General features: G+C 39.5%; 1 protein-coding gene across 3 annotated transcripts in view; it reads right to left on the reverse strand.

The window, feature by feature from the left end:
- Positions 1–13,457, reverse strand: part of LOC147026933 (neuroligin-1-like) — a 570,224-nt gene that overhangs the window by 113,973 nt on the left and 442,794 nt on the right. For all 3 annotated transcript variants that reach the window (XM_085882834.1, XM_085882833.1, XM_085882835.1), the window contains exon 4: positions 5,153–5,942. In XM_085882834.1, the coding sequence (XP_085738960.1) occupies positions 5,153–5,942 (790 nt within the window). The remainder of the gene's footprint in view (positions 1–5,152; positions 5,943–13,457) is intronic.

Below are 13,457 nucleotides of genomic sequence, written 5' to 3' on the forward strand. Positions count from 1 at the left end.
TCAAGATCGGATCAAAACCCACGGAGCTATGCTCGGGACAGACAGACAGACAGACAGACAGACAGACAGACAGACAGACAGACAGACAGACAGACACACACACCCATAACGAATAGAGTGGTCACTTACTGACTCGTGAACCAATAATTAATCAATTGCACTTCTTTTCTGAAGAAAGCCATTCACATGAAACATGCAAACTACCTATTAAATGTATTCATAGTGCAGAAGCTGATGCCCAGACAGCAAATTTGCTCTGAGACAGCAAGCAGAGTAACCTCGTGTTAAGAAACCTCCAAGAAGACGAGACCATTTATTACCCCAGTTGAATCGGGAATTTGTAATTTGTTCAGGGTGCCAGCTATGTTGCCTACTCTTTGTCAAAACAAAAAACAAAACAAAAAAACACCATGGGGTCTTTAATGTACACAAGCGAATGCTAACAAATGGGACACCAAGCCTAACATCCATCCGGGGGATGGCCAACACCTTGATGCATTTCCTTGCCTGTGAAACACCAGATTGGCAGACAATAGCAATGCTGGGATTCAAACCAAGGAGACACAGCTCAGAAGCGAGTGCACCAAAAGAAAAGAGGGTGATCCAAAGTGGGTGCAGAAGACTACTCATGAGTGAGCGTGGGATCAAAAGAACAGCTCGGATGTTAACTCAACTGGTTAATCAGCAACAGATATTCATTTCATCATCACACTCAACTATAAATGTCCACCAGCATATAATATTGATAGTATGCGGTTCCCAACCCGGTTGCTGATTAAATCATTTTGTTTTTCCATTCCTGTGCAGTTCACTATCACTCTTGCGCTTTTCTGAATTGCGGCCTTCCTTTGTAGGGGTATTTTGATTGAGTATTTAGCTTATAGCCATCGATTCATTCCTGCTGAATAAACAAGGCCCCCCCCTAAGCCCACAATTTTATCAGCAGCCCTGCAAACATTGGAACACAGTGTGCAAGAATTTGCTGAACCTGAACTTTAGAACAACACTTATTTCACATGCTCCGGTTGCACAAAGTATGGGACCTTACCATAAATATAAGAACAATCCAGTAAACCTGCCATGGAAAGGGCAGAGCAAGATGAACATTGGCTATGTGACAGCCCAACAAAGTTAGGGCAAGAGACCACTGAGCCACATGCAGTTCCTTGAAGTCCGGTGGAACATGACGTGAACAGAAAAGGGTAAATGATGAATAACTTCACTTGAGTGTCAGGAATTTAAAATGGCTGAGAAAGAAGACAGAAGCCTTCAGCAATCCTTGAGAATTGTTTTGTTTGCTTAGGCTTGAATAAGGTAAAACATTCAAGGATTAAATGATGATGATGATGATGATGATGATGATGATGATGATGATGATGATGATGATGATGATGATGATGATGATGATGATGATGATGATGATGATGATGATGATGAGCAATTTAAACAAGGATTAGAAAACTATCATCAACATGAACCAGTCATTTTGAGAGAATACCTGGTCCATATTACTGTACAACTTCAATATTAACACTGAGAAGAAAGTAGAAGCAAAGAGACCAGATAAAATAATGGTACACAAAGAAAAGAGGTGCACCCCAATTACAGGTGTATGTATAAAAGGCAGCAATTTGAAACATAAAGGAACAGAGCAAATAGATAAATATAAGGACATAAATATGTAAGAGAAGATGGAAAACATGAATAAAAGTGATTCCGGTGGTCGTCGGAACTTTTGGAGTACTGTACTGAATAAGAATATATACAAGTCCCTCCTAAAACTCAACGTCACATATATTAACACAAATAAGGTAGAGAAAAGAATGCTCCTGAAAATAGCAAAAGAGACTGAGGAGGCACCTTGAATGCCAACCTCTCAACCTTCAATCCCACACAAAACCATTCCTTTGCACCATTAAGTGCATTTGGCTTCCGAGGAAATTTTATCGGATAGGCACGAGGAGCAAAATCCATGATGGTTCGCCACTCCAACACAGGATACTCGAATGGCTCATTTTTTCCCAGATCTGTTACTCATTTTGCTGACCTTGGAAGGATGACAGTGTGAGTTAAACCATGTGGTATTAGTTGTGACATGACAGGAGCTCAAACTGAGGACCTTCCCACAGTGGCCTTTGCAAAGAGTCGGCAAGCTCTCGCTGGCCTCACAGCCAAGTTCCAAATTGCTGCCCTAACTACTGCTGCAAAGGCAATGGAATACCACACAGTATAATTCCCTTGCCCATAAACTGCTTCTGCAGTTCTAAACCTGCCTTTTGGCAAAACAACAGAATATGACTACATTTGCATATCTACACAATGAGGTTTGCATGATGTCATTTAATGAACCTCCTCATCAGATGCAAAGAAGCAATTGCCATTGGCTGATGTTAGAATTGGTTAAATGTCACGAGGTCGAGCAACATACAGCTTTGTGATTGGTCAGATGATTAGGCCCATCCCCTCGACCTCAGGTATATCCGGGAAGAGGTTAACAGGATATTTGCTCTTGACAAAGGCTAGTCGAGGTACAGTTAACACTGTGTTGCTGGCCAAAAGGTTGAGTCATGTGATTCAACCAGAAGTTGGAGAATTTATGAATTCTTTGGATATCATTCCCAACTGCCTTTCGTTACTTACATATACAAACATATACACACATATACATACCCATTTGGATTTGATGTACCATACACTTTATAAAATGTTGGTGCTGCCGAAGTAGTTTCTAGGCATGAAGTAAAATGCCTAATGTTTGATATATTTTGTTATGGCTAAATGGAGTATGGTAATGTTGCATAATACTACTATACTCCATGATACTACAGTATTCCATGGTACTACAATTCAGATCAACATTTGTGTCTAGTACATGGGATATAAAGTCAAGTAAACACATGGTCTTTGCTGCTTAATCATCACTCTAAATGCATACATACCTTGGCTTGTTATACAATCATCATCACACCAGCATAACATTTATTTGCAAACCAAAACAGACGATAAACTTATAAAAACCGAATGACATTAGAGGGAGGGTGAGGGTCGATTTGTATGTTCGATTTGTTTTCATAAAATACTAAAACTACATATAAAAGGTGCTCCCGCTCGGTGTCGGTGTACGTGGCTGCCTACGCCCATCCCAAAAAACAGAAGAAGAAGTCTGAATATAAAAGGCTATACATTTTGAATGCGGATGGGCTTTGCATTTTGCATTTCTATTTTGATCTTCCTCTTCATGTGTTGTATATTATTCAGTATTCACCATCTAAAAAGGCTGTGATGAATATCACATTAACAATCTCCCCCTCTTCGCTGCTCACACCACCAAATTGTATACATATCCCAAAAGCGAATGTGGATGGCCTTAGCTTTCTAGTGTTTTATATATTTTATTTTTCACGTGGAATTTTTAATATATTTTTTAAAGTAATAAAATTCAAAATGTTTTATATATTTTGTTATTTTGGTTTGGATTATATCCATCTTTGTTATTAAATTCAGCTTATGATAAATTCTTCCCCTCCTCCCCTCAATCCTGGCTTTTGTCTCAGTCCACTGTGTCGATTACTACATATCACGTGCGGAAATGTCAATGCGAATATCCTTTTGAAAATAATAAAATGCTTAATGTTTTATCTATTTTGGTATGGATTGTATCCATCTTTGTTATTAAATTCAGATAATGGTACATTCTACCCCTCCTCCCCTCAATCCTGGCTTTTGTTTCAGTCCACAATGCAGATTAACACGTATCATGTGCGGAAATGTCGATGCGAATATCCTATTGAAAATAATAAAATGCTTAATGCTTTATATATTTTGTTATTTTGGTATGGCTTAAATCCATCTATGTTACTAAATTGTTTTAATACTGCTTCAGTTGATTTGCGGGATGGGTTGGATATATATCACTTTTGGAATGCTTCTGTCAAGTATCCATTTCCCCCACCCCACAATCCTGGCCTGGTTCAGTTGAGTCCACATTTACATTTGATTTCTTCTCGTAATAAAACGATTAATGTTTTATATATTTTTAACTTTGTGTTGCGTGCACTAGCCCAGAGACGACGTAACTTCCTCATGTTGGAATCACCATCACGGCTTCTGCAGTTATTGATTTAGGTTGAGTTACAGTTTCACATTGGTTTTAGAAGGAAAGAAAAAAGAAGTACAAATTGGTGTTTTAGCGATCGCCTGATGTGGTACTTTAGCGACGTATTCTGGCATCTTTTTAAGTCTTGGTAATTCATAAGATGCTCGAGAATAAATGTTATGGCTTTTAAATGCTCATGACTTCACTCGACAGTTGTTTATAAACCTATCATTGTGTACACATTTGAATGGGCGGCCATTTTTTCCCCATGTCATCCTCTATATTTAGTACTACCATAGTCCATGATATATAATTTTCCAACTGGCTATTGAAGCTAACCATTCACTCTAATTAATACATAAATAAAAGAATTTTTAAAACATATATATATATATATATATATATATATATATATATATATATATATATATATATATATATATATATATATATATATCAGAAGAGAAGAGAAGAGAAGACATGAATAAATGTCTAAAACCTCAAACGGTCCAAGATAAATGTCTGATGGAAAATTAAGGGATTCAATAACACATTGGAATGGAATTAAAAAACATAATTCAGCCTGCTTGTTGCATAATTACTGAGGAACAGATGTGTCACCAAAATTTAGGGAATTTTAAGTTGTCCAAGATACCTACTCTCTGCAAAAGACACCATGGGATCTTTAACTTTCACCTGCTATTGCCAGTAGATCACTCAACATTGGAGTAAATACTATAACTAACAGTTCAAAACAAGCAATCAAATGAACACAACCACGAGGAAAGAAAGCTACTCAAGAGCTGTTTCTTAAGCTGAGGCTTTGCACAAATGCTAAAATGAAACAGAATTTAAAATGCTGTCATAAAATGCATTATGAAGAACATCATCAGTGATGAAAACATTTTCAGAATGATACGAGGAGATTGAATAAAAAGAGAGAAGAAAGAATCAGTTAAAGATAAAAGGGGATGTAAACAGCTTCAGGTAGGTGAAAAGGAGAAAGATCAGAGGAAGACGAAAGAAAGCAATAAGAAGCAGGAAAAATGTCCTCACCCTGTCTTTGCAAAGTTGCTCCAGTAGGTCATGACAACTGCACTCAGCATAACATCTGTTTTCGAGAAGTTGCAAGGAAAAAGCTCAGAAGGCCCGACGAGTGGTGCACCAAATACGTATGGTACTTCATCTCCATGGGCTGCATCTGCCCATGCTGGCTTCATCTCACTTTGACAATGATGGTAGAATGCGTAGAAATAGGTCGGAGAGCCATACTGAGCATGAAGGTCAGCTGTCGCAACAGCAGGGGCAACCCACTGGTGATCTGTGAAGAGAGCGACGAGTGTCTTGCGCCTTGTTTCGGCATTGTCTCTATCTGCCCAATCAGTATACATGAAGCGAATGGTGGCCCGAAGTTCATCCTTGCTCTCTGGATATCCGTACAGGTCATCAACCAAATTAGCAACAGCCAAATCAAAATCGATTGCTGAGACACCATCCTCAGAATCCACAACTCGTTCCACAAACTTGAAACCTTCTGCCTGATTAACACCAAGCATCACATCATAGTTGAGAAACTCTCCCTGCTCCATTAAGATCTGTGGGTCATCCGGAATGACATCTCCATCGATGACAGGCCCAAAGGCAACGTGGTAACGTGCTAGCGTCACATCATGACCAACCAGCTCATTGAAAGACCGCGATCGCAAGCACTCCACCATGGCACCCGTATCCAAGAAGTTGCAGTTGACACGCTCAGCTAGAAGACGAGCATACTTGGCGGGCTGATAGTTCACAGCCCAGCTGGAGAGTGCTGTTCCACTCTGCGTGATGGCGCGCTGGAATAGCCCTGTGGGCACAAGAAGCCGCCGGCACTGACAATGCAAGCCTTATGTCTCTTGTCTTTGAAATCATTCTTTTCATGTTCTATAAAGCTTCATGCAATGACTTTTAAAAATAGCAATAAAAGCGTCATTATAAAAAAACATTTATTTCTTTTGCGCGTGCACAAATACACACACACACACACACACACACACACACACACACACACACACACACACACACACACACACACACAAACACACACACAAACACACACACACATGCACACCAAGTAGAAGTCAGCAATTTGGTTGCACATCTTAATAGGAAATCAGCAGATCCTTCATTGGCTCTTGTTTAAGCAATTGAACAAATACTTTCTTATGGTGAGTCCGAAATAGTCACTAATGAAAATCTTTTAAAAGAGTCTGTCTTGAGGTCTTTTAGCTTAACAATGAAGCAACCACTGGAACATTTGGAGGATGTATCATCATCACCACAGTCCATCTTTGAAATTATGGGCAAATTAAGTTTTGTTTCTTAATCTCCAGCACAACAGGTAAAGCCTTTAAAATTATTCATGTTGCAGGCCTCCTACCAGTTTACAATAAAGTTCTGTAGCTACCCCAGCTTAGCAGACCAGCACACAACTTGAAAGACCATCTGGCCAGCCTGACAAGTGTTGGTGGAAAGCATTCAATTAGCAGAAAAACATTAAGATTGAAGTTTAGGATATGGTTGGCCCTCTTTCAGGCTGCATTGCTGGACCTTGAAATATAGCATGCCTTGAGCTGACTGGGACGAATGCCAGGCCACAAGCCTAATGGCTGTACACATGGCTAGGAGCCACTGAAGAGCAGCGCTAACCAGGCGGATAATGGGAAGCTGCTCTGGGGTCGAGTTAGTCCAAAATTGAGGCCTAACCTATTTATATTGAAAGGTGGTTCTTTTTCCTGAGGCACAGGCTGGAGCATGGCATGCACATTGAACCAGGTTTGTGTCCCGCATGTATGATGCATTGGATATTCTTATTAGTAGATGAATGCCATAACCAATGGGGAGATATAGATTTAAATTTTTTTTAAACATACAGTGTATTAAAATGAAAGCCATTTTTGGCTATATTGACTGACATACCTGGTTGTCAAGTGTGTGCAGCATAAGCTGCAATGCTTGTGCAACAGGCTTTTAGGAAAAGAGTCCTTGAAAGTATTTGTAAGTATAAAAACTGATGAACTTGCAATTCACAAATTGCCTTCAGTGTTTCTTAAGGTAATGGCGACATTGACAACAATAGTTCATTTTCTTCTTTCCGTTGGGTGGCATTTTATATTCCATTGGTCAATTAGATATCAAAAGAGATTGTCTTTCCTGGTTGAAGCAATTAAGCTTGAACGACGAAAGATAAATAAGGGTACAAAAGTGTCTGGAAGTAAGGGGGACACACACACACAATGCAACAGAGAAATATCACAATCCATTCAGCTTTAAAGTTGTTGAGATCCCTTGTTCATATCTCCATGTTTGAACCTTCTGTACACCTCCACTGCTTCATCCCCCATTTCTTCCCTTGAGTCTATCCATTCTCACTCGCTCTCCTTAGGTACTTCAAAGCAGTGATTCAACATCATCTTATGTCATTGTTCATTCCTCCTGTTTAATTGCCCATCAGATGGTCATGTGCAAACTGTGGTCCTTGATATAACTCATGCCCATCGATTTCAACGTTGCTATTTTCAAGTGGAATTTTACACATTTCAAACCTCTTATACCCATGGTGAATATGCATCCATTAAGTTATCTGAACCCCAATCAAGCAAGTGCTCTCAAAGGTGCAGATGGCTTGATTTTCAAATCAGTGTTAGTCCAAAAACAACAATCACTGTGCATTATGCAGGCGGTAATAAAAAAATTAAAAATAAGGTTTTAACAACACAAGAACAGAATACAAATGGTTTGAAAGTGAGATCTGGCATGCTCATACACAATTTTGCTCGAGTCAATTCCAAACAGGCAGCATGCCATTCCAATGCTACTAAATTAGTGCTGTTAGGGATATCGTCAGATATTTATTTTTTGAGAATGATTCCATGTTATTTATCTCTTTTTGACAGTACTTCTTCATTGAAAGCCATCAACATACACTGGTTATTTTAACACCATATTTGTGTTATCTTTATGAAGACCGAGCTTTGTCTCTTCATTATAACTGATCTTCAAAGTCTGTTTTTTTTCATTACAATCACAAATGTGGACATTAAATGGGTACTTGGATGCAAATTTAGTTCTAAAATTGCTTATTATCATATCTATCTATTTTGCTCTGGCTGACCTCACGAGAAGGTGAGAATACGTAATTGGAGCCGTTGGAGAAGTATTAGTCGATATGTTCAGCCCTTTTTCTATATCCATTCATTTAATTTGCTTTAATTATTATTGGACAGACATATCATCCAATTCATATGAATTTAAAAAGGTGTATTTTCATGAATTTGAATACAACATAAGGACATTGATTAAAGCACAACACAACAAAGGATTATATAATATAGAAAGTGAAAGGGCATGTTTACATGCAGATGAGCACAATGGTACAAACTGGTATGATTTCTTCCTTTTATCTGTTGAATCACCTCCTGACATCTCTTCAATTGCACTCCCTCTCTCTTTTCCAATCCATAAAGACTGACATACAACCATATTTGTACCAGCCGTAACTTTGCTTGTTTCGATGTCTGCTTCTTCCACACAATTCTGGTGTCAATCCACAAACCCTCTTGACAATGTGGGACTTCTAAAATGACGTCATCTGCCCCAAAAGGCTCAGCATGCATGTACAGAAACACGAGGAACAGTGGTCACAGGGGCATGTTAACATATATCGTGCATGCGAGACAAGGATTGTAACATAAAATGGCTCACAAACCTTCTAAAATAATCTGAAAATACTTGTAAAAGTACCTGAGAGAAAGGGATGTGGTTCTGGAAAACAAAAGTTGGATAACTTTCTCAGCTCAATAAAATGGCTGAGATCTTGCCTGTACTGCAAAAACTCGAGGATGTGGGCCAGTGAAAGGCCCGAATTGTGGACGGGTGTGATCTACCCCAACCCCCAAAGATTGCCATCAGTGAATGGACTTTGAACCTTGTTGGTGTGCCTCCTGTGAACATGGCTGGCTTGGTGACTTATTTAATGGATGTCTGCAATTGGAAAGACAATGCCACGTGTCATTACCAACAAAGTAATGGCTCCCAACTCTTCGACAAAGCAAATCTTCACAATGTGTAAACGCACAAAGCTTGTGCTGGCTATATTTATGTGGGAGCTGGATGTACCAGGCAGACATCCCTGAAGGAGACACCATATCTGGTCTGGGTGGTTCTTAGCAGCGATAGGCAGGTCATATCTGGAGCTTGCGAATGCACAGGGTAAGTTTAAAATCAACTTTTAAAATGATGATATATACTATTAATCATGTTGGGGGTGGTAGAAAGTTGGAGCTGTGAGGACTGTGATAAATATAGTTTGCTTGGTTCTGAGGCCACAAAATAAAAAAGTAAATTAACTTTTGCACCTATTGCTAAAATAAGTGTGTGTGTGTGTGTGTGTGTGTGTGTGTGTGTGTGTGTGTGTGTGTGTGTGTGTTGGTGTGTGAGTGTGTGTGTGTGTGTGTGTGTGTGTGCGCGTGTGCGTGTGGGTGTGTGTGTGTGTGTGCTATCCACTGCCACCACTTGCTCCCAGGCAAAAATGCTACAGTTAGAACTACAGTATATGAGAGTTGTACTCGCATCTACTACAGTAGCCTGCAGAGAATTACTACAGGAAAGGAATATTTTTTTTTCCTGGGCTTGTATTAAGGGGAATTGGTATAAATTAAATACCTCACATCCACACATATTTCTCATATTTCCTGTATTTTTATGAGTACGATTGGCACCCAGGAACATAAAAGTTATGATTAACCATTAAGAAATTGCCACTCTTTCATCTAAATGCTGAAAATTATGTTTTAGAGACTGTTTTAATTACAGATTTTGTCCGAGCAACAGCAGGTTAAAAGTGCCCACACCAGCAGAAGCAAGTCGCTGAAAACACACACACACACACACACACACACACACACACACACACACACACACACACACACACACACACACACACACACACACACACACACACGTGAAATGCCTCGTTAAAATTCATGTCATTTTGAAAGTCCCGTATTAGCTATTCCACAAGCTTTAATATCTTTTTCTTTTAATGTATAAGAAAATTAATTGACAGCAAGTTATCAAAAGTACTCGAATACATTTAAAACATATTCTCGTAGAGGACTGACAGCTATTTCCCCAACAGGTGGGGTGAAAATGAGGGATTAAGGGGAAGGGGCCATGGCTCCCCTTTCTTGAAGTGGTACCGTCATTGGGAGCACAATTCAACAAAACGACATGGTCCTTATGTTTCAAGAAGAGTTAGTTGGTCTGCATATGACCGTTTGTTTCTGAGAAGTTATTAAAACAATTACTTTAATTTGAGGCAAAACCCCCCTTTTCAGCCTCTTACAGGGGGCGGATTTAGACGGGGAACACAACCCCATGAGACCTTGCAGTCCTGATACATCGTACCAAATTTGGTCCATAATTAGTTGGGTAGTTTGTGAGAAGATATTTTAGTCAAACGTTAATGGACATGCACATGTCGGGACAGACGGCCGGACACCGGGACCCTATGAGATTATTTCAGAGAAATAACCTAAAGATTGGCTCTCTGTTTCAAAAGGAATAACTTGGTGGTCTCCATTTTCTTCCTCTTATCCTCAAGTCTTATGCCCTCTGCTATTCCATCATTTCCTAGTCCCTCTAGATTGCAGCATTCTTCCTGCAACCCCCTCATTGAGAAACTCTCAAAAACCAGGCTTTCTACTCACCATCATATTTTGTTTCCCTCTTCTCCCAGTTGTGAAATCTCCTTGCTCAGTTTCTTATATGCAACTTTTCATTCCAGGGCTTAAAGCTGGTGGTACACCACCATCTGCAGTCATCTCTCATTCATACCCATGATCTTTTCTATCTTTATTAACCCTCTCTAACCTCTCTCCATCTGCAGTATTTGCAGGTTGTTAAGTTTCCTTGCCTCTTCTCTCTCCTTTTCCTGTTCGTTCATACCCTTGTTGCATCCACATATTGTCCAACAGTCATACATGTCAGTATCTGCCTTCAACCATCTGTCACCTCACTCTTCCATTAGTCTAGAGACTTCGTATAAAAAAATTCTACACTTTGTGACAAGTTATGCCCAAACATGGCTGTGCTGATTTAATGTTGCACCAATCCATTCAGCTTTTGAATACCTGCAGGAAAAATGGGGCAAAACCCTTTGTGGGAAAATAAAAAGATTACCAACAGAACTCATCACACACAAGCATGTGAAGATTGCCAAAATCGAAGAAGGATAAAGGTACACTAAATTGTGAGATTAAATTAAATCAAAGCTCAAAATATGAGGTCTGATGTTTTGAGTATTAGATCTGCCTTCCTTCTGGATGATAGATACCAAACTGAAATCCAGGCAATCAAATTTTCTTTGATGTCACTGTTAATTTTCATTTACATGCAAAACATTTGGAGCTATCGTCATCAATTTGAACTCTTTGTTCACTAAGTTATTTGTCTTCATAAACCAAAGCCGACACCGTGCAAATGTGATGAAATGCAGTCGTGATAGATCACAAATGACTGAACATAATGTCATATTTTCTTGTATTTACCCATGAGAAACATGATGAAACACAATGAACAACTGAAACAAACAAAAAGGAATCAGGGATATTAATTTCCCAGGTTAGGTTAAGTGAATTCAAAGTCACATTCATAACAAGTCCAATCAACTCATAAAAAGTACAAATGTTAAGATAGCTTAGTGTAAGCCAAGGCAATGTGAAAGGAGTAGCATAATGGAGCCCAGTGATGGATGAGAACAATGAATGTGAGAATCAAGTATTGGAGAGAGAAAAGGTGCGTGCAGAATTTTTTTTCAAAGGAAGCATTATCAGTGGCGTTTAATCCCATTTATCCCATGCTGGCATTTGGTTTAACCGAGGATGGTTTTGTACCTCGTTCAAAAGGATGACAATGATGTTTTAAAATGTATTCTATTTTATATTTCATCAAGCTTACAGCATAATTCCATTGAGTAGTATATATTCCAGGGGGTTGCTGCCTTTTATCTGCAAGTATTAAGAATATATTTTTCGTGTTTCGATATAATGTTACAGTTTCCTTGAAAGAAATTGTCATTTTTGGGTAGGAAAGAACCATGTTGGTCTGGACCCTTGCAGCAAGTGCTGGTGTGACACAGGTGTTTAAAAGAACCATTCCAGTGAAGAGGTGGTTTTTGGATATAATCCCACATGAATTGGCTTGTCAGCTCAAATGTGAGGTTGATGCCACTAAACAGTGAGTGGCCAACTGATAAAATTATGATATGACCATGCATCCGGTCCCTGTGGGCGAGGATGTATGTGTTGGTATAACCATGCATCCGGTCCCTGTGGGCGAGGATGTATGTGTTGGTATAACCATGCAACCGGTCACTGTGGGCGAGGATGTATGTGTTGGTATAACCATGCATCCGGTCACTGTGGGCGAGGATGTATGTGTTGGTATAACCATGCATCCGGTCCCTGTGGGCGAGGATGTATACGTTGGTATAACCATGTATCCAGTCACTGTGGGTGAGGATGTATGCGTTGGTATAATTATGCATCCGTTCTGTGTGGGCTAGGATGGATGTGTTGGTATAACCATGCATCCGGTCCCTGTGGGCTAGGATGTACGTGTTGGTAGAACCATGCATCTGGTCCCTGTGCGTGAGGATTTATGCGTTGGTATAACTATGCATCCAGTCCCTGTGGGCTAGGATGGATGTGTTGGTATAACCTTGCATCTGATCCCTGTGGGCTAGTACGTATGTGTTGGTATAACCATGCATCCGGTCTCTGTGGGCTGGAGTGTATGTGACTGTTTGACCATGTGCTTTGACTTTCAGGCAGAAATGTGTGGCTATACTTGTTGCTTTGTTGGATTGTGTATTTTGGCTTTAGGGCTGAAGTACATGTTCCTTCGTTTTGTAATTACGTTTGACTATTTTTAACGTTTTATCACAAAAAAAGAAAAGGCAAACTCAAGTACCAAAGTGACAAAGTTGATGGTATGGCCCTGTGGACACATCCTGAGCTTTATCGTAAATGTCCGTTTTTGTTCACCTTTATTATACAGTGAACAATTAAATATCATGGGGGTTACGTTCCTGGAATATTCCGTGATATTTTCTGTACATGCTTGTAGATTTTCTATAGGCACTGTAAATGTTTAAATTTTCAGCAATGCTCAATGACTGCCAAAGAGGTGTAATTAAGCTAAAACGTTGAAGCACCAATTTGGTCCAATAAATAGATAATGGGAAATATTTCAGCCCAACTAGGCCTGTACTGACCCATGTCAACATTTCGATCTTGGAAAAGGGGTATAATACAATGTG

This window comes from Eptatretus burgeri, chromosome 5 (assembly GCF_056783735.1).
Source record: "Eptatretus burgeri isolate ZD-2024b chromosome 5, Ebu_testis_v1, whole genome shotgun sequence".
NCBI classification, from domain to species: domain Eukaryota; kingdom Metazoa; phylum Chordata; class Myxini; order Myxiniformes; family Myxinidae; genus Eptatretus; species Eptatretus burgeri.